We start from the raw sequence: 21,226 nt of genomic DNA on the forward strand, positions 1-21,226 counted from the left end.
CAAATCATTGCCCAGCTCAACTTCTGCTGAGCTGTTCTTCCCGTGTCTGTGTGGGTTTCCTCCCACAGTCCAAAGACATGCAGGTAGGTCAACTGGAAACTCTAAATGTCCCATAGGTATGAGTGTGAGAGTGAATGGTGTGTGCCCTGCAATAGATTGACAGCCTGCCCAGGGTGTATTCCTGCCTCTCGTCCAATGTATGCTGGGTTGGGCTTCAGCACCCTCCTGTGACCCTGCTCAATGCCCATGACAATCAGGTATAGATAATGGATGGATGGATTCCAAGGAGACAACAGATTATGCTGCCAATGCACATCTTAAACCTTTGCAGTCCATCCAACACCTCTCCAAAACTGTACAGTAGCCTACCTTCACAACATAGGCTACAGTACATACCTATAAGGAAGTGTAAAAATAATACATAACCGTTAGATACATCAAACGAGTGAATGTCACGATAAACCTACAATCTCGTTTATTCCAATGCACCAAACTAGTAACAGTATTTGTTCGACTGAACAGTTCACGAACTCAGTTCTCTCTTTACTGCTACTGCACGGCATGCTGTGCAAGCTAATTTATGATGTATTTTTATTTATTTATGATTTTTCTCCACAAAATATATTCACAGTTCGTTTACTAATATCGCTCAATTGGGAATCATCCCCCTTTCTTTTCATGTAGTTAGCTGCGTGCGCCTCCCACTTCTCCGCTCCACGTCTTTTCTTTCTTCATTCACCGGCTGGTCTGTCCGTCGTTTTATCCAGCCGACCCGCTTGGCAGCCTAAAGCAGCCATGGCATACACTCTTCAAGGCGGTACAAAGAAGAAGGTTTGCTACTATTATGACGGTATGAAGTTACATATTCCGTTAAGCAGTGGTAGATGTCAGTGTAAAACTGACTTGGGTTGAGTTTTACAAGGCGATTTTTAGAAACGTGCCGACAAGGTTAGCAGCTAGTTTTGTTGTGGCTAGGCGAGCGAAGGGACACGCGCTAGTTAGCTAGGTAGCTAACCGGGCAATTGGTTGAAATATAACCGTGTTTAGTTCAGATTACCAAAATCCAAATTTATGCACATCTAAAATGAAAGGTACAACAAAAATTTTCACTTTGGAGATGCAAAACAATTGGTGGTGCACATGGGCTTTTCAGGTTCTATCACAATAAACGGCAGCTCTGGATGTATAAATTATTGCTAGCAGGGCATCTAACTAGATAGAGCTAATAGCCATATTTAGCGCATCGGTGTTCGACATTTCAGTTTCTTTTTCCATTTGAGGTTTTAGTACTTCAAATGTAGATTGATTAATAAGCTTTTGAAATACCTAGTGCCCATCGAATGGGATTCAAAGCTGCCTACTTAACCCGCTAATGCTTGCAGAAATTGGAACTGGGGTAGATGTTAGCAGGCTAGCTAATAGTTGCCGCCGAGGCCCACAATGGAGATAAAAAAGGAACTGTGCATAAATGCGCATGATCACCAATCTCACTCGACAGTAATCGTCCGTTTGAGGATGAAAACCGTCCCATTAGCTTAATCTGTTAGCTGGCAAATCTGGGGGAAACTAATGTATGTAGCTGTATAGCAAATAATTTAGAAAACGATAGTTCACAGCTGGTTAGCAATAGCTAACAGTTTCTTAATTGAGATTAATTGAACTGTTATTCCTTGTTGTTTTAAAGTCACAAATACTTGTGCAAACTAATTTATCGATAATTCAAAATTCCAAGCAGTAGCTGCACCGTGCAAACAAATAATCATATAAACTCAGATATTCTCCTTACATAATTATCGTTAAATAACGATAAATTGGGATCTTGTATAATCGCTGATTATGTCCGGTAACAATACGTGTCCCTGGCTGACGTTATTTGAACACAGAACTGGGTGGTTTGATTAAGCTATGATTTTACCAAAGGTGACCTATCAATGCTTTTTGGATAATTCAGTGTGAGTAATCTTAACTAAGTGTGATCATGCCGGGCGGATCTGTGATGAAATTACTCATCAACAAATAGCCTTCATCAGAAACCCAGCCTACTGTCTATGGCAGGTGTTCTCAAAATAAATCCCGGGGCCTACTGTGCATGCTTGTTTTCATTCCGGCCACACGTGCCACCACACAATTGTAACAAGCTGATCATTTTTATTAATTGGACACATCATTTAAGAAGTTACTATGCATTTCATGAATAATTGCCCTGCGTTTATATCCAAGGATTTAGCCTACATCAATCGTATGAACTAATACTGAAATCTGCTATAACAATAACAAAATAATCAGCTATTTTAATTGATTAAAGTATAGATGGACAAATTAAATCACTGGCTGCTAAAACTGTGGACACCTGCTCACAGAAACTAAATAATTTGTTGAAAATGAACTGTTCAACGCGAATCTAAAGCAACAGGCCGAACCTTTGTTCTGTTGAAAAGATAAAGGAGAAAATTATTTGAGAATGTTTTCAACAACCTTAAGATATTGGCCTAAATTGTCTGTGGACCTTTTGAGTTAAACTACAGATGGAGGAATTAAGCATGAACAGAGAGGAAGAACAATTTCTCTATTTTTACATAGTTATGGGTGTACAGTATGTGCATGTTACATTTTTCTGAAGAAGATTGGCAATAACAATTTAATGAGCTCTAATTTTTATTAACTTTTTTTTAAATTTAATTTTGCGTGACATAGCATTTCTTTTTTTTTCAGGTGACATTGGTAACTATTACTATGGACAAGGACACCCTATGAAACCTCACAGAATCCGCATGACTCATAACCTGCTATTAAACTATGGACTTTACAGGAAAATGGAAATATATGTAAGTGAATAACATTGAGAAATATTAAACCAGCAGGACATCCCACAGTACAATTCTTTCTTGACTTCTCTGTTAAGTAGTTCTTTTTGGTGTCTGGTGGCAGGCCTAGCCATTCAGTTTAGTCTTTTTGTTAAAAAAAAGAATCCGAAAAGACTGAAGTATAAAATGTGAAACTTCGAAACTCAACTGGTAACAACATTAGTTTATGAAGATTAAAATGCCTCAGCCTTGTTGAAAAAGAATCATTAATTTGTCCATCAGTGTTTATTTATTAAAAAGCTGTTGGAACTCTTTGAACCTAGGCAGAATCTCTGATCTGGTGAAACTGCATTAGATTCAAGAGGATACTTGGAAATGCAGTTTGTTGAAGCAGCCATGTGAATGTCACGTTTGCTATTAAATGTGTTTTTTTTTTTTTTCCTTTCCGTAGCGGCCACATAAAGCCACAGCAGAGGAAATGACAAAGTACCACAGTGATGATTACATCAAGTTCCTACGGTCCATACGCCCAGACAACATGTCAGAGTTCAGCAAGCAAATGCAAAGATGTAAGTGCAGTCGGCTGTAAGATGTGGCAGTCTGTGCAGAAGATGTTGACAGCTGATATGTAAATGGAATTTACATAGGGATTCACAAACTGCCTAAACTACCAGTAGGGTGATCAATGAGAACCCTTCTAGTAGTAGGGCCATCATATATACAGTATGGGTAGACTGAAAGACTGAAGGAGATGTCTGTTTGACAGCAAGCCTCAGCTTCATTGAAATGTATAACATAATGGGTAAATATTAACTGTGGACAACAATATGCATGTTTGGTGTTTAAATTAATTTTAACTCCCCTCCCCCTCATAGTTAACGTTGGTGAAGACTGTCCAGTGTTTGATGGCTTATTTGAGTTCTGTCAGTTGTCAACTGGAGGCTCGGCTGGTGAGTGCAGAAAGAAATGTTAATATTTTAATTGAAATATAATATCTGAAGTTACATGATGCCATGGACTCATTCAACTATGGAACATAACGTTCCTTTGCGAGCTTTGTTCTTAATTACACATATGCTTTGGTCTATGAGCGAGGACACAATTAAACATACTAGCGTTGTTTTAGAGCTGTTTTGAACAAAGATTAACAAATGGGTCAAAGTACATTAAATGACACGCAAGGTCCTGGTTGAGGGATAATTTTTTAAAAAGGAATACGTGTACTTGTTTTGGCTTAAAGATAAATGCAGTCAGCTTCTTTTCTGCCAATAATGTAGCTGGATCAGTGAAGCTCAACAGGCAGCAGACTGATATCGCTGTGAACTGGGCTGGCGGGCTCCACCACGCCAAGAAGTCCGAGGCCTCCGGGTTCTGCTATGTCAACGACATCGTCCTCGCTATCCTCGAGCTGCTCAAGTACGTCTGTCTGTTGCTGTCATGCAGAGGAGTCGGGCTTCTCGATATGAAAAGAAAGAGAAATTTCTATTGCGATGATGGTGTGTTGCTAGATAAATGTGATATCTCTGTGTTTCATGTTTTTAGCATCCAATTCTTACGACATCTTTTACTGAAATTTGATCTGTTGTTCGAAGTCATGTAAATTATGAAAGGTCATGTAAATTATGCTTTTGTTAAACTGACCATATATTGTTTATACATTGCCCTCAGGTACCACCAGAGGGTGCTCTACATCGATATTGACATTCACCATGGCGACGGCGTGGAGGAGGCGTTCTACACGACTGACCGTGTCATGACCGTTTCCTTCCACAAGTACGGAGAGTACTTCCCTGGGACTGGAGACCTCAGAGTGAGTCCGGCTCTTCTGCTGCCCTTACTGAGCCCGGTGATGGTTTATTTAAGAGTGGAGTATGAACTCCTGGGGGCTTAGAGACCTCATAGGCTGAACGCGAACCGTCGTGAGAAATCATAAATCTGTTTGGCTCGCGTGGCTGTGTTGATCCTGTTATTTCTCTGTTACTTCTCCTGTCTTCACATTTCTATTTGAACACCAGTGGCACGTTCACGCAAACTCGGCTCTAGCTAAATCTTTGTATGGCTATGTTTTTAGAGTGTCTGCATTACTTCCAGTGGTCTGGGATGTTTACATTACTCCTAGCGGTTCTCTGTGCTCTGACGAGCTCCACAGTCCGGAATATAATCTTGTGCACTCTAGTGTCAGCAGTGGACAGGCATACAGTTGCAGTTCAGCGCTCCGTATTCAAGTAAATATGTGGAAAAAGACATGGAGGGAGAAAGGGTTTCATTATAGGTAACTAATACAGATTCAGGCTACATTTACTCCTAAATTTAACTTATAATTAAATGGAAGTGTTGCACTTTTTCTTCACATGCTCAGTCTGGCTAGTTTTGATGAAGTCGCCAAACTGTTTGTAAAAGGAAAACAAAAATACTTCTTGCTTATAATTGTTGATTGATTCCTAGCCCACGCTTCATAATTCTTTGCGGGATTCATAATTCAGAAGCACTTTCAGGACAAATAGGCTCTATGTCTGATGCTAAGCTCCCAATGTGTGCTTGCCACACGCTGGTGTGACACCTTTGGGAGGGAGGTGCGGCAGTTCCAGATGTGTGGCGCATGGAGAGAGTGAGAGAGCGCGCCCACACCAACACAAAAACAGATAAACAAACACCTTCACCCTTCCCCCTCACGGTTCCGGGTGATAACAATAAGCTAAAACAACAAACTAAAATAGTAAAGGCAAAAGAAAGCAAAACCAAGCGGCAACTTTTCAGCTTGCTGCTCGTAGCTGACCAGCTTTTCAGATGAGCAGCTCCTTCTGCTTTTCAGCGACGGTTTACTTTCTCAGCGTGTTTCGGTGTGTTCTCCCGATCTCGGCCCTGAAATCTGGAGAGGAACACACCTTCAAGCACCTGGGCTGATGAGCTGACACAACCCAGGTTCATGTGCCTTCTCCAACAGCCGGTGTTGCCAAGATCAATCCGGTTCACTGCCAGACCGAATACCACAGCGCTTTAATAGTATGTCATATGTCATATGTCATATGTCATATGTCTGCTGCGAAATCGCTAATACATACAGAATTAAGTATTTTCAGACCTTTAATCACAGGCGCTTTGATGTTTATATTTATCATATCCTGGATATGTTAGGGGAGGAGCACTTTTGGAACTCAGCGGCTTGTTTCAGAATTGTAAATATAAAGTTTTTATATGACTTCTTAATGCATTGTTTAATTCGCCTTACAGGGCTGCAGTAGGCATTCCTCCTGAGGAGCAGTAAACTATGATTAAAATGTTTTGCCGCAGCAGAGGAGATAAACGGCCGCGTGGCGGTGTGGGCGCGCCCGCTTTAATAAGCCTATTAACATCAACTCTCTCCCTCTTAGGATATCGGCGCCGGCAAAGGCAAGTACTACGCCGTCAACTTCCCCCTGAGGGACGGGATTGATGACGAGTCCTACGAGCAGATATTCAAGCCGGTAAGCTCGTGCGCCAGCGCCGCCGGCTTATCGGGAGCTCAGGGGATCATGGGAAGGAATGCAGAAAAACCTCCGGTGCGTTTCGGGAGCAGGGGCTTAATTAGCATAAAGTTTGCGCAATGGCCCGACTGTGAAAGACTGTCGGTTGACAGTTCTGGCTCTGCGTACTGATGCGTGGTTAATCACTGGGACAAATATATGCGGCTGGCTGGATCAACCAGGTAAGCGTCTCGAACGGGGTCGGGAGTTAATTTGAGCCCCTGGCGCAGGTGCACGGAGGCACATTTTAGGGGTTTTTGTGCACACGATTCCCAGGTAGGATGGCTACGCAGGTTAGCCAGGCATGTTAATGGTCAAATAGCACAAGCAAGTCGATAATTATTTTCAGCTGAACAATCCCCATTGCTCTCACCTTCGAAATTCAAGGGGAAAACAACCCCTCATTATTTTTAAACAGTGCACGGGGTGTTTTATTCCTTTAAGGCTGGCAGACTCTCAGTTCTGCTCTGACAGTTAGGAACGCATTCTGTCCTGCTCCCCGCGGTCATGTTCGGTTGTGAACCCATCTCCCCGTGTGGTCGTTGGCAGGTGATGTCCAAGGTGATGGAGATGTACCAGCCCAGCGCGGTGGTTCTGCAGTGTGGGGCCGACTCGCTGTCCGGAGACCGGCTAGGCTGCTTCAACCTCACCATCCGAGGTAAACGGGGCGCCGAACTCTCGCCCTGTCCCGTAAGGCCGGACCGCACATTTTACAGAGCCGTCCACCCCACACGCTTGTGAGAGCATGAGAACATGTGAAGACCCCGCACCTATCCTGTATTTGTCTTTCCACTGTGTTCGTACAGGACACTGTTGTCAGAATGCTGGTTGTTTTTATGTTTGTGAGCGTGCTCAAATGTTACTTGGCAGTGTTCCGCAGTGCCAAGGAGGAGGTGCCAAAAATGTCTCCTTGAAAGTGTCACAAAAAACATTAGTAAACTGTCAGCTGTTCCGAGCGCCCCGCAGCGCACCCCCTGAATTTTTGGCTTTGCCTTTTGTTCCCCTCCCCCGCCGCGCTCCGCAAGGCCACGCCAAGTGCGTGGAGTACATGAAGTCCTTCAACCTGCCGCTGCTGATGCTGGGGGGAGGGGGCTACACCATCCGAAACGTGGCCCGCTGCTGGACCTACGAGACGGCCGTGGCGCTGGACACCGACATCCCCGACGGTACGGGCGGCCCGGCCGCGCCCTCCCGGGAGCCCTGGGCCCAGGTCCAGCACGACCGGCGCGAATTTCGATTTTTACTGTTTGATAACGTAATTAACGACGTGCTCGACATTATGAGCTCAGCAGCTGCTGAAATGAGAAATTTGTGTGCGCTGCTGCTGTTCCCGACGGGGAAAGGATTTAGCTGTACTCCAAAGAGGAAAAAAAGTCCAAAATGTTGTACAGAAACCTTGCTAGAAAACTAGAAAAAAAGCAAAAATATAAATACAGTATATATTTCAAAAGATTATAGTGGTCGTGCATTCTGACGGACGGGGAATTATGTTAGTCTGTTTGCCGGTTCTCTCAAAAGGGTGGGATGAACATCGGAGTCACGCTCCTCTTCTAAAACCACACGGCGTTTAAGCCGCAGTAATTTAATGCCCGACCAGTCTCCTGCACAAAGATGGGAGCGTTTGCGCAGTGCTAATGTGCTCACATAATTGACCGCGGCTGATTGAGAAAGATGAGACCTCTAAGTGTATTAGCAGTGAGAGAATTGGCTTATGAAACAGAATCCGTTGGCAGCTGATGTTCAGGGATACCTGCTTGAATGAGAAACTCCCAAATCTTGGCTATTCTCATATGCCACTGGCTCGCATTTAGCTGTCTTTCAGTGCATCACCATTACCACCTTTATCATTACGCATATAGATGGCAAACCAGCCATTGGTAATGTCCGTATCTAAGACATTAGATTTACAATTGAGAAAGCAGAACAACACACTTAAAATCATCCATCAAAATGTGGTTGTGGCAGTTACAGTAGATGAAAAAAAGGCCTCAGTGGCACTGCTCAGCCACAGATATTACTCTATAGATTAACCAGATGGTTGACTCTGCATTCTTAAAGCCAAAAGTTCCATCTCCCTTCCGGGAACATGGAAATATTACGCATCTTCTGAAAAGTTGCGACGAAGCAGTACAATAAGTGCATGTTCAAATGTACTGGCAGCTTACTAACCAGAGCGTAGGAGCTGACCATCTGGTCTCTCTATAATATCTGTGTCTCGGCAGTCAGCGGCCTCCCATTGCCTGGAGTTACCGGTTTAGAGCATCACACCTTGGGAAACCAATAAAGTCAGCTAGCTTCTTTGTAGTTTACCCTCAAGCTGACCCGTGAGAGCAGAGGCTGTCGGCGAGAAAAGAAAAATCTGGCCGTTGGTGATTACTTTTTCTCTGTGGCGAACAGAGCTAGCCTGTCAGCACGCCCCTGAATCCGAGAGGGTATTACCACCGCACAGCGCACGCGGCTAACACGGCGCACAGAATCCCCCGCTCCCGTCCACTGCCGCTGAGCACTCCGTTGCCCTCTGTGTCTGGAGCCTCGTTGCTAGGGGCTTATTCGCGCTTGTAGACTGACCCGTCGTCCTTGTTCTCGCAGAGCTGCCCTACAACGATTACTTTGAGTACTTCGGGCCCGACTTCAAGCTGCACATCAGTCCGTCCAACATGACCAACCAGAACACGCAGGAGTACATGGATAAGATCAAGTAAGGTCACAGCCTTGTGTTGCATTACACACTGAATGATACAAATCTATTACAGTGTGTGTGGTTGAATGTGAGATGGTGTAGGAGTGCACATAATCGCGTATTTTCATATTCAGCATGCTTCAGCATTTCATGTCCATGCTGGTCGTTAGTATTATACAAGTGTGTGCATGCCTGCTTGAGTTTCCACCATTCTTTTTGTATGACCCTGGCCAGACAGTTTTGAACAGAAAGTTTAAAAAATATAATAAAAAATTCACATAATTCTTTTTTTATGGGAAAGGATTCTTGTAGCTACTGTCAGTCTCAATTTTAGTGTCACCAAGATGAGGTAGATTTACTGGAGAACCTTAGGTGCTGAACATGCTTTAGCTTAGTTGGTCTTGGTGTGCGTGCATGCGTGTGTGTGCGTGCATGCATGTGTGTGCGCGCGTGTGCGCATTACTCACAGTCGTGCGTGTTTCCCGCAGGCAGCGCCTGTTTGAGAACCTGCGCATGCTCCCCCACGCCCCCGGGGTTCAGATGCAGGCCATTCCCGAGGACAGCATTCCGGACGACACCATGGATGAGGACGTGGAGGACCCGGACAAGCGCATGTCCAGTAAGGCCCTCCCCTCCCCCCCCCATCTGCGGTTTATTCCCGGCCGGTCTCCTCTCCCGCTGTCTTTTCCCCGCGGCTCACTATCGCGTCTGTGGAATCGAGCATCCCATTCACTCGCTTGTGTTCACAGCTTCCCCCGCATTCATAATCAGGACTTACCTGTGCTCCACCTTCAGGAGCAGTCGCTGTTGAAAATTGATTTGGGCTAACTGGGGAAAAACATTTTGTAGGAATTGGGATGTGTTACTGTGCTCCAAAATCCTAGGAACACATTTGTTCCTTGGGCAGAAATGTTAGCGTGGAGCCCTGTGTATTGCAAAACCTTTTTTTTATTTTGACGAAATTTGTAAGCAGTTACCAGTCCTACGTTCTGCAGTTTTCAAGCTTCATAAGAAAGTTTTTTGGGATTGATAACTGTTCGTGTCCCCCTTCACCTCAGTCCGGGCCTCTGACAAGAGGATAGCCTGCGATGAAGAGTTCTCCGACTCGGAGGACGAGGGAGAGGGCGGAAGAAGGAACGTGGCCAATCACAAGAAGAGCACGAAGAGGGCCAGAGTGGAGGAAGAGAAGAAGGAGACGGAGGAGAAGAAAACCGGTGAGCACTGTGGGCCATGGGAGCTCGGGGTCCCGTCTGTTGAATTTAGCAGAAGCAGCATATGTTAAAAAATCTCTCAATACAAACTGTAGAAGACATGAAGTCGTGAGAGGTTGGTCGTGTCAACAACATGGTTTAGCAATCTGAAAGCAATGTTTTTCAAAATGTTTGTTGTGAAGGGGCTTTACATTTTGAAGTGCATTACTAAGTGAATGCATTTGCAACAGATGGTGAATAACAAGGGCATTTCTCTGTCCACTACTGGGGATATAACCTGTGTCTCTGGTTGATGAGATCTCAGTTAACCTTGAAGCACCATTTACTGTGCTCTGCAATTAATTTTGCTTTCTGATCAGTGTTCTTTAGAGATATTACAGCTGGTTTTCACATTTATTAATGTTTTGCCATGATATGACCATTATGTGAAGAGGTATATATGTATAGGGAAATGGCTGGAAGGACACATGTATATTCACCATACTGTGTGACTACCAAGGCTAAATAATTGTTGACATTTTGCAAAACATTTTGCACTGTAATTGCTGGGTTCCCCTTCAGAAGCAATAAAATGCATTTGCCACGTACCATCATTTTGAAGGACATGGCCACCAACCAGTCAACCAGTTGAATCGACTTTTGTCTGTGGAAATCATTTGTTTTGAGGTGATTAAACGGGAAGTGATGCGTGTGCTTCATTAAAAGAGGAGACCTTTGACCTCTGGCCGCGAAGTAACGCAATCTTTTGAAATGACTCCACAGAGGTGAAAGAGGAAGAAAAATCGAAGGAAAGCAGCTCAGAAAAGATGGACACGAAAAGGTGAGGGCCAGCCCGGTGCGACCCCGTCCAAGCAGAGTGTGTGCGGGCCACGTTTTGCTTTTGTCGTTAATTGTGTAACGACTGCGGAGTAATTTGCACCCGTTAGTACCGGCCCTTAGGACAGAGCTGAAGGTTTCGCAGTTTCAAATCAAAAAGCTATTTCAGCTAAAGAAATGCCTTTTTTTAAAAGCCGATGGGCTGCATTTCCTTTTCTCTGTGTTTCTGCGTCGGGCAGCGGTATGAAAACAAGGGAAATCAGGAAAGGCAAAAATGATCAAATTTTTCTAAGTAAATAGTTTTTCCAAGTAGTTTTGTGCCAGCAGTAGAAATGAGCACCAGCCAAATGTATGGAGACCTCATTTTAGAGCATGAGCCACTATATCTGTATGTTTCCAGAGACGCTGAGAGGGAGAAACAACATATTTTTCTACCGTTGCAGTAGATTTTAGTTTAGTTCTGAAATATGAATCGCTAGTAGAGAACAGGGAATATTCTGCTTCTGTGCAGAACATAAAACACTTACCTGCTGTGGAATTGTTTACTTGGTATACAGTTTCTAAAATTTTAAGTGCTGTCCCTGTGACCTGGAATCTTTTTTTCTTTTATTTCCTAAATTTCCATTTGAAGACTTAAATATTGTCCCTTTAAAAACATCAAGACTCTGCAAAGGGGTTGACAGTGGCCGACCGCCTCTTCCATGACCAGTGTGCTCAGATCTCCCCCACACAGCTTAAATAAGGCCAGTAATGGCCGGATCCGAAGCAAAAACTATAAAATGGCAGCTGCGAGACTCTCATGCTCTTTAAATACAGAAAGGTGTGAGAGTAAGCCAACGACTCTTGCCTCTACGGTAACTACTAGTGGTGAAGTGATCCTGAAGACCTCTTATAGCATATGCATGCAGAGGGGATTGGACAGGGATTAAATGTAATGCTACTCAGTGTGAAGAGAGAAAGTTATAATGGAGTTTAAGTCACAATGACAAGTATAATGCAGTGGGATTATATTATAAGATTTGTACTCTGGTATAAAATTTGGGATAACAGCTTATCTGTTTGCTTGACTGCGCTCACAAACTATGAAAGGGTGGAAATATCCAATCCTTAAATCATCTCACAGGTGGTTTTAACCGTCAGCTTCTTTTTTTCATGCTAGTTCGTACGCGAGGTCTCAAGATAGTGACCAAGACTCGCAAGATAAGCGCTCCATGAGACCAAACGCATCTCTGCCGTGCTCTAATCTTTGCTGCAAATCTCACGAGGCAAAATGTCATCTGTCATCTTTTTTTCCCCCACTAGAGAGCACTGTTGACACAGGCAATTAGACTTTCTATTTTTGAGGCTCTGCTACAGAGGAATGCGATGTGAGGCGTGGGACTGTTAGCATCCTGGTTATTCGTGTAGGTGTTGGGATACCTGCCCCAACGCTTGAGTGCAGAATTACACCGAGTAACTCAGAGCTTCTCCTGCGGCCTTACTCCTACACAGTAGCAACAGCAGGTCATATTTCTCATGTGCTAGTTGTATGGCGTTTTTGTCAGTTGGTAGAAAACTGCATATAGGATCGAATGATTTTAGAATATTTGAATTTAAAATGATTACATTCTGTAGGAGTGAACAAACATTTTTAATCAATTAGCTTGCATCTTTGGCTCATTATGGCTGTAGAGCCTAGAAGGCTCTCTTTTGCTTCCTTCTTAAGGACTAGAAATGTGAAATCTGCTCTCTTTAGGCTTAGACGCATTTTAAATATTAACACGTAGTTAATAATTGAAAGATTCAGAAATATTTTCATCCTGTTAGCTCAGCTGTTATTAATATGCAGTGCCGGGAAGAAATCCATTAAAGGCAAATGTTCCCAAACGTTCACTTGTGAGTATTTTCTGCCGTTTCAAGCTCATGTTCTTTTCTGTTGACTTGACAGTGTGAAGGCAGAGCAGACGGGCAGTGCCTGATGTTACCACAAGGGGGAGCACTTCTGGATGTGGCAGGCCAGAGAGAGAGAGAGAGCGGCTTCTCAAGAAATTGGACTTCCACACCTTAAGACATATTTATTTTGAGTCTGTGATGTAGATGTGATGTTTTTGTGGTGTAAGTTTATTACACAATTAGTTTTCCTCCCAGGTGTTTTGTAATAGTGTCAGTTTTTTTGTCCCCAGAAAGTGTTTGCTGTTTCCTTTGGATACCCTGTACGAAAACATTTGTACTGCAAGGGATTTTTGTTTTTTTACATTTTATATCCATTTATAATTAAATGTTTATTTTAGAAAAAAATTATGTATGTTCCTTAGGACTATGACAACCTACAATGACTTCATATGTTTAAAATGTGGTATTTTGCATTTACGTATTAAAATTGTTTTTATACAAAGGCAGGATGTTATTTATTTATAGGTTATATTTATTTGTTTTTTAATGAACCATTTACTAGGTTGACTGGCTTGTAAATTTTGCTGCATAGTATATTTTCTGCCTCAAGAGGGTGCTACACATCAGTGGAATTGTAATCCATGGGTTGCCTGGGAAAGTCGTGTACTTTATGATTCTGTTATGTGATATTTTTAAAATATGTATTACTTTGACTTAATATCAATGTTTACCATTCAGAATGCAAGAAACTGCACCATTGCAATTTTTCAGAAAGTATTCTGCCCCATAATAATTTATATAATATACATTTTGGCAATAATCCCCTTCCCCCATGAAATTTTTTTTGCTTCATTAATTATTTTTAGTATGAAATTGCTTACAAAGGCTGCGTATGTTTTTTTTCTTAGATTTCAGCGAAGACACTGTATAAGCTTAATCTGTTTGATAGTCTGTTAAATGCACTGTCCATGCATTGTAGACCGGACCCCTCTATATAAACCCAACCATTTGAATAGCAACTGCAGCTAATTACCCAGGATGAGTCATTTACATTTTAAAACAACCAACCAGAAGCAACTTCGGTGGCAATAATGAATACGATGCGATTCGTAGTCCTGATGTGACGTTCAGTAGCATTTCTGTACTCACCCATGTCTGAATAATTCCTTTTTCATCTTGACTGATGAATATCGCTACATAATTACGCAGCTTCATACCTCAGAAGAGCTGTATTTAGGTTTTTCTGACGAGCAACCTAAATGTTGCTGGTTTGAAGACCAGGTGCAGCAACTGCCACTCTGTGCTAATGAACAGTTGCTTCTGTGGAACATCCAGCTGTGCAAATGGATAATATGCAAGTCACCTTATGCTGCAATAACGAAGTATGACCCACTTGATATGCAAAATTATAATTGGACAAAAATACTAAAACTAGGCTGTTCTGATATGGATTTAGTTACCTGTTTCTATGCTATTTAAGTTTGCCCAATTGCATTCATATTCTCTGCTGCAGAATTTTCAGAAGAGTTGCTTTATGACGGGAAACTTATTAATTGACAGTAGTTTGGATCAGAAAAATTGCTTTATTTTATCAAGCTGGCGTTCTTATGTAATGATGTGGTCTGTTGCACAGTTATGGGTATTGTGCCTTAGGACTGTAGGAATGCCTCGCTGCAGACAGTGACTTGCTATGATTGTATTATTCCGATAGACATTGAATACCTTGATTTGCATACCGACACCCAGTAGTGGGTTCTGACCCAGTGGTCCGCAGAAGCGGAAATCGAATGCCACAAGGCCTGTGAGCAAAGACGTTCCAGCAATTGTGTATTCAAGGCTCATTACTTCAGTCCTCTTGAGGTTGTTGACCTGGATTTTAACAGTTTTAGTTTTTAAAGCACATTATAGGATGACTTTTAAAGGATGAAATGGCGACGGACAAGCCTGGTGAATTTTAACGAGTGCAAATATCGTAGCGCACGGTGTGTTCTGATGCAATCTTTTTCATCTGTGCATTTCAACAGGGCGAACATTTTTGTGGGAGATTTTTTATTTCGAGAAAACGATTCACACCTAAATCAATAAAACTCGGCCAGTTGGCTGCAATACTTCAAATGTTCCCTTAAAAGTGGCATTATTTAATGGAAGCAGGTTCCACCGCTGGAAGCCCCGCCTGTTTGAGGGGCCTTGAAGATGGCGGTGCCTCTGGTGTAAACTCCACCTGTAATAGCTGCTAGACGTTGGCTTTCATTCAGGCTAGCGATAAAATAGCGCTTCGCATTTGAAGTGCCGAGGAGGAATGTTGACTAAGCAACATCGTTATTATGATGAATTGGAAATTTTGACTGTCGAACCTTTGCTAAATGGCAAGCAATGTAGAGGACCCACAGTCATTGCGTATACCTTGCATGATGACATTGGGGCCTAGCCTTAAATTATTTTTAAGTATTTATTCTTTGTGCAGTAGCTTGGAGCAATCGTTTAGTTGTCCGCCAAGGCAATTGGCATGAAAGCAAAAACCTCCTTTGTTTTGTCCATGAATTGTTTTTCTTTCTAAAAGCCCTGGGCATTTCAAGTTCAAAGTTGTTTGTGGCCCAAAGGGGAAAATGCATGAAGTCATAATTCGACATGATGTTCCTTACCTTTAATAGTAGCAGGTGCATGTAAATCTTACAAAATTATCCACAGAGCAAAACATGTCAAAGTGCCCGTGATATTCACAGATGGTCAACTCCTGCTCATTGGTTGGGCTCCAACTTTGAAAATTTCCCATTCTAATCGGATGATCATCATATTCATTACCTGAATGTTAATTTTACATTGACCCTGCAGGCGCTATGGTTGCCAGTCTGGTTTGTGAGGAACCGTTTGACCAGGTATGTCTAGGGGGTGTTGAGACAGAACTGCTCGTGACACGATGATCAATGTTACGCTGTTGTGTTGTTGCCTGTTGGGCCTCACACATTGTGGAGAGTGGGCTCCAGTATCCCCCCTCCAGCCTCTGTAGAACCACTTATTTTGAATCGGAACAGGAAAACAGCACATGATCTTTTTGGATGCTGCTCAACCTGTCGCTACTGAGCTGCAAGGAACATTTGCTTATTACCGGTGGCTGTGAATCGTGAAAACTTGCAGCTCCAAAATTGATTTCCGAGGTTGTCAGTTGCATAAAAAACTTAGTTTATAGATGAAAGGAAGTACATTTGATCATTCTGTTACATTGTAGTTGTTTTCTTTGATTCATGTTTTTATTTTATTTTTTTCATTTTAAAGGCTTTTCTGTGCGTTCACAGCTATTGATCGCAGATGTAAATTGTAAAGGTGAGTAATTGTTACTGTAATTACTCAGGTTCAGCTGGGCAAGTGCTCATCGACAAACTCAATGAGGGGTGGATGTGAAGTCTTTCTTGGTCATTACCCAGTAGGATACACGTGCCCACTGCGGCTATTAAACTCAATGCTGGGCCTGATCCAGCATACAGACAGCCTACTGTGCTTCAGCTTCCTAAGGCCACTGTCAGTGAAGCTAAATATTCTTCTTAAAACTTGGAACTGCACTGCAGAAACAGATTAAAATTTTTGTACAATTATTTGAGAACAAAGATTATTTTGCAGCAAATTCAAATATTAGGAAAATATTAATCGGAGCAGCCAATCGAGGATGGGCCTTGACAATCCCTATTGCCCGTTCATCACACACAGGTGCCAAGGACTCTTGTAGCTATGTACCAAATGTACAAAAACACAGTATGAATTAGTTGGCAGTTTGAGTTATGACAGATTACAAGTGAAATAAGTATTATGTATTCTCTAGAAAGTACTATCGTCAGTCACTGTCACTGCCCCCCCACCACCACCACCCTTTGAAAATTGTTTTGTGGACCTTACTGAGGGAAAATAAGCATGCAAAGTCTTGAGATGTGGCAGTTTACTGGTTTATTTAGCATACCATTTTGGCTAGATTCTGCAGAGCAAGTAATTGCTTGACAGCCAGCCCCCACCAACACCCCCACGCCCTCCACACACACCTAAAGCAGTTGGCAAATCATCCCATCATTCATATTAACCTCATCGTCCAGGCACACCATTCCTCCTTAGGACAAGACAAAAGACAAATCTTCAAATTTTATTCACATTTATTTTTGCTTTTAGTGTGCTCACAGAAAATTAGAACACCTTCAGCAGAGGAGTTTAATATCAATTTTTGTAAGCAAAGTTACATTCCATCTCTAAGTCAAATTGGTCAAAGCTTCTCCAGTATTTACAAAAGAAAAGAAAAAAAAAAAAAAGAGACAAGATGCTACACAAACATTGCATCTGAAAGATTCCTTAATTTGTCAAAGACCACTGAAAGAAAAGCATTGTCTGCTGTCATCAAAACATACCACAGTATATAAACAGTAACCATTCCACTTATCACAGCTTGGTTTTGAGTTCAAAATTGCTTAAAAGGTCTTCCAGGATGACTTTTTTTTTGTTATCTTACAAAAATGAGCAGGGTGGAAAGAGCGGCAACCTTCATGTGCTTCTTTAAGATCAAGATTTCATTTGTACAATAATCACAGTTAAAAACACCCCGCCTATACATACTTACACTTTATTAAGGTCATAAAACCAGCAATAAACAAGAAAGCCTATACAACTTGTATTTCTACTGAATCACTGACTGGTACAGCTAATGAGAAGTGAAAAGCTCCTATGGTTTTTTTTCTTCTTTTTTAAAAAAAAAAATGACCTCCTAAACCTAGTTCTGGGAATTTTAACTTTGTCTTCTCATCGTAAAAATGACTTAGTGTTGTAAACCGCATTGTACGCTTATGGTACACAAAAGACATTTGTAATTTCATCGTTTTTGTTTCTCTTTTTTTAAAAGACTACCCTTTACATCATAAGCTGTGGCATGTCTCCCCGGAACAAAAGTGCCACAACTGGTGCCGCGCCCCCTTGTTCCCTCCCACCCCACCCCACCCCCCCACCCCCTCAACCCTTCATTTACATCTTAACTTTGACCACCCTCCTCCTTCATACCATGGGCATGTCCATACATTTGACAAGTTTACATTTTGTATAAAAATGCAAAATATGCAAAAAAAAAAAAAAAAAAAAAAAACAGAACATTTAATACTGATGCAAAAAAAAAGGTATATGGCAGAGTTTGGATGCATTTTTTTCCCATATTACTTATCTAAGCCACCCACCTCTCTGCCCCTTGGAATGGTAGTAACAATGGACCGAGATGGGTTTTGTGGAGGGGGGGTAGGGAAAACAAAAAGAGAAAAGCTTTAAAATATCCCTGGTTGTAGACAAGTTCTCCAAAAGCCAGGACCTGGCACCTCTCCAACATACAAACAGGGAAAAAAGGTCTTTGATTATCTTTTTTTTCCTCCTTTTTCTTCGTTTTCTTTCTCTCTGGCGACGTCGGGGGGAGGGGGGGCGTTTACTCTGCGGCCTCAGCCGCCGGGGCCTCCGGACTGGAGGCGGCCTCCTGTGTCGCGGGTGCCTGCTCCTCCTCCTTCGGGGGCACCTCCTGCTTGGCCTCCTCGGCGGCGGGCTCGGCCGGCTTCTCCTCCGCCGCGGCCTCCTTGGGCTCCTCTGCCTCCGGGGCGGGGGCGGCCTCCTCCTCCGCCGCCGCCGCCGCCGCCGGTTTCTCCGCTGGCGTCTCCTCGGGCTTGGCCTCCTGTGAGGAGCTCACCTCCTCCTTTGTCTCTTCGGCGGGTGCGGCGGGTGCGGCCTCCTCCTCAGCGGGCTTGGCCTCCGCGGCCTCGGGCGCTTCCGCGGCCTCAGCCTTGGCCTCCTCGCCCTCTCCGCCCTCGCCCGTCTCCTTTTTGGTCTTCTTGAAGGAGAAGCCGCTGAGCTTGAACGACTTCTTGAAGGAGAAGCGCTTCTTTTTCTTTTTGGGGGTCTCGTTGCTGGTGGAGGGCGTGGCGCCTTCTTCTGCCTTCGCAGAAGCCTCCCCTTCAGGGGCAGGAGAGGCAGCCTCTGCATTCTCCTTGTCTCCCTCTGCTACCTCTTTTTCTGCCGGAGCTGCCTCTGCCTTCTCAATCTCCTCTTTTGGACTCTCCTCGGCGGTGGCGCTACCATTGGCCTGCACCTCCTCCTTACCAGCCTCTGCTGCAGCAGGAGAGGCATCCCCATTCACTTTCACGTGGCCGTTCTCCTGCAGGAAAACATAAAGCGCTTAATATCGCAGCAAAATAACGGCTCATGAATTAAAGATTCTACACGTAATACTACCACTACGTAACACAGGGGGCAGCAGACACCACAAAATCGGAGGAAAATGGCTCCGATTACACCCCCCATTTTCAATTTTAAACATCTACAACCCTCCCTCCTAAGCGGGGTGGATTAGCGAGTGAACTGATCGGGGGGGTCTTCGTGTTCAGCGCTCGCCAATATTATGATATTAATCAGATATAAAGATAACCCAGGCGGAATGTGGAAATCCCTTTTCGGACATCTGCAAAACCAATTCACCGGGTAATATTCAGATACCCCACTAGGAGGCGATACGCAGCTACCACGGCTACTGGTGAACTGTATAGCGCCAACTCAGACCAGATGCTCATTAAAACAGCAGATGCTCATTAATACAACCGATCACGCAGAGCAGCGTTCAGTCGCAGACCCAAGTTGTGACCCTCATTTACTTAAAGATTTTTTAAAATGTGAATTTTCCATACTCAGGCTTTTTAACAGAACAGGTGAGACAAACGGATAGGTCCGAGTGACTGTCCGTCGCTGTAGTAAGCATCTCACCCTAGCCTCCAACAAAAGGCGTGGTAAACTCAATAGTAGCAAGCCATTGTTGCAGCCGCGCAAAGAGATTCTCATCCACGCTACATCTGAAGTTGCCCCACAAAAACGTTAGTTGGAGGCAAAAAAATAACCTGCCGGGTAAAATTACCATCCGAATGTTCCTTTACCATAAATCAATTACATATGCTAGGGGATAACCAATATCCATCAATAATTCCGAATGTTTCAATCGGGGATTAACATCCATTCATCTTGCCCTGAACAAAGCAGCCTGGAGGCGTTAGACCCCCGTACTATTGACACGATGTGTTGATAACACAAACTGTCCAAAATCGTTGACTTGAGTACCTAGTTTAAGGTGCAAGTTTCAAATAATTTAAAACTTGAAACTTAATAAAACAAACTCGGTAAATAAATTGTTAAATGGGACAAATATCGACAGTTTCAGTCAAAATCTAATCACCAACGTGTTCGGTTTCAAAAAGAAAATGCTACGTTAATCCAAGCGAAGTAAGGAGAGACCGGCGTGCGCTTTGGTAAGGTATCCGACAATAACGCGCTGGGAGCGCACCATGGCGCAAAACATCGAAATGAAAACAATTAACGAAAAACTGATACAAAATGTTATTAAACTGTTTTTACCTGGCCATTTGTCTTGGACGGTGAAGCAGCCGCCTCTCCTGGCTTTTCAGTTGCGGTTTCGCCTTTTGCAGCGGATTTGGAGAATTGCGCTCCCATGCTTTCTGTCCAACAAAGAAACTCAGCCTATCCAAAAACGAACAAAGACCACAAGCTTCTTTCTTATGCGCAAGATCAGTTTAATTGGCCCCCCTTTGAAAAGTTTACACTAGAAGAAATCGAAGTCCAGTTGCAGTGAACAAAATGGGTAAATCGCAAAAAGCCTGCCAAGTTAAGAGAAGTAATAAAAAATCCCAGATTTGTGGCTGTGCCGCCGTAGACAGGGTGGAAAATGGAGAAATCTCCCTTGTTGCTAATAAGATGCGGAGTCCAACGCCCAAGTGCACACATGAATGGGCATTCCGAACGATGACGGCATCTGCACTCGGATCTAGCCAATCAAAAATCCCAGACAGAAAGAGGGCGAGGCTTAGAAAGCGAGTGAACAATGGGGCTGAGCAGATTGTTACAAACCTGAAAAAATCAACTAGACCCAGCAACATTTTTTCCTCAATTAAACGACCAGTTAAACGCAACAGAGTTGATCAATGCAAATAATTACGCAATTATCGTACAAATCTGGATTTATCTGATATACGAAAAAGCTTTATTTTACACATTTTGTAATTCTTCAGTTTTTATTGACTCGTCATTTAACCTATTGTTTTAATTGCATGATATGTTTCCCCTTGTAATTTCTTAATTACAAGTGATTGGATGCTTATGGGAGGTTGTTTCGATGAAAAACCAATTGGTGAAGGATTCACAGCAGAGACAAATATGTGTGGTAATCAAAGATTTTTTGGAGAACGGTTTTCTATATAAAGTGCCAAACTGTAGGCTAATTTTCGTAGGATATAGGCGTAAACCGTTCTATGGTGTGAACTGTGGAATCTGTTTTGA

At 43.1% G+C, this 21,226-nt stretch overlaps 2 protein-coding genes across 3 annotated transcripts; one reads left to right on the top strand and one right to left on the bottom strand.

The window, feature by feature from the left end:
* The first annotated feature begins 679 nt into the window (after window positions 1–679).
* On the top strand, window positions 680–13,388 carry LOC135257353 (histone deacetylase 2). 2 transcript variants are annotated; one of them, XM_064339987.1, is made up of 14 exons: window positions 680–850; window positions 2,713–2,825; window positions 3,256–3,373; window positions 3,680–3,754; window positions 4,082–4,220; window positions 4,473–4,614; window positions 6,176–6,268; window positions 6,857–6,965; window positions 7,333–7,473; window positions 8,897–9,005; window positions 9,476–9,606; window positions 10,046–10,201; window positions 10,961–11,018; window positions 12,942–13,388. In XM_064339987.1, exons 1-14 carry the CDS (start codon window positions 796–798, stop codon window positions 12,970–12,972), a joined length of 1,470 nt encoding a protein of 489 aa, XP_064196057.1. In that variant the 5' UTR covers window positions 680–795; the 3' UTR covers window positions 12,973–13,388. The 2 variants fall into 2 exon arrangements, with proteins under 2 accessions (XP_064196057.1, XP_064196058.1); XM_064339988.1 differs by lacking the exon at window positions 680–850 and adding an exon at window positions 1,552–1,571.
* Window positions 13,389–17,004: 3,616 nt separating this feature from the next.
* On the bottom strand, window positions 17,005–20,714 carry marcksa (myristoylated alanine-rich protein kinase C substrate a). The gene is made up of 2 exons (XM_064339990.1): window positions 20,288–20,714; window positions 17,005–19,043 (listed from the first exon to the last, which is right to left on the bottom strand). Exons 1-2 carry the CDS (start codon window positions 20,381–20,383, stop codon window positions 18,324–18,326), a joined length of 816 nt encoding a protein of 271 aa, XP_064196060.1. The 5' UTR covers window positions 20,384–20,714; the 3' UTR covers window positions 17,005–18,323.
* Between the last annotated feature and the right edge of the window lie 512 nt (window positions 20,715–21,226).

The sequence above is a fragment of the Anguilla rostrata genome, chromosome 6 (assembly GCF_018555375.3).
Source record: "Anguilla rostrata isolate EN2019 chromosome 6, ASM1855537v3, whole genome shotgun sequence".
Lineage (NCBI taxonomy): Eukaryota > Metazoa > Chordata > Actinopteri > Anguilliformes > Anguillidae > Anguilla > Anguilla rostrata.

What these genes read in the sequence shown, in the direction of transcription:
- LOC135257353 (XM_064339987.1), top strand. Translation starts at nt 796, where the DNA reads ATGGCATACACTCTTCAAGGCGGTACAAAGAAGAAGGTTTGCTACTAT. An exon ending in CAGCAAGCAAATGCAAAGAT is followed by an intron (nt 3,374 to 3,679) that starts GTAAGTGCAGTC and finishes TCCCCCTCATAG; the next exon opens with TTAACGTTGGTGAAGACTGT. An exon ending in ACGAGCAGATATTCAAGCCG is followed by an intron (nt 6,269 to 6,856) that starts GTAAGCTCGTGC and finishes GGTCGTTGGCAG; the next exon opens with GTGATGTCCAAGGTGATGGA.
- marcksa (XM_064339990.1), bottom strand. Translation starts at nt 20,383, where the DNA reads ATGGGAGCGCAATTCTCCAAATCCGCTGCAAAAGGCGAAACCGCAACT. An exon ending in CGTCCAAGACAAATGGCCAG is followed by an intron (nt 19,044 to 20,287) that starts GTAAAAACAGTT and finishes GTTTTCCTGCAG; the next exon opens with GAGAACGGCCACGTGAAAGT.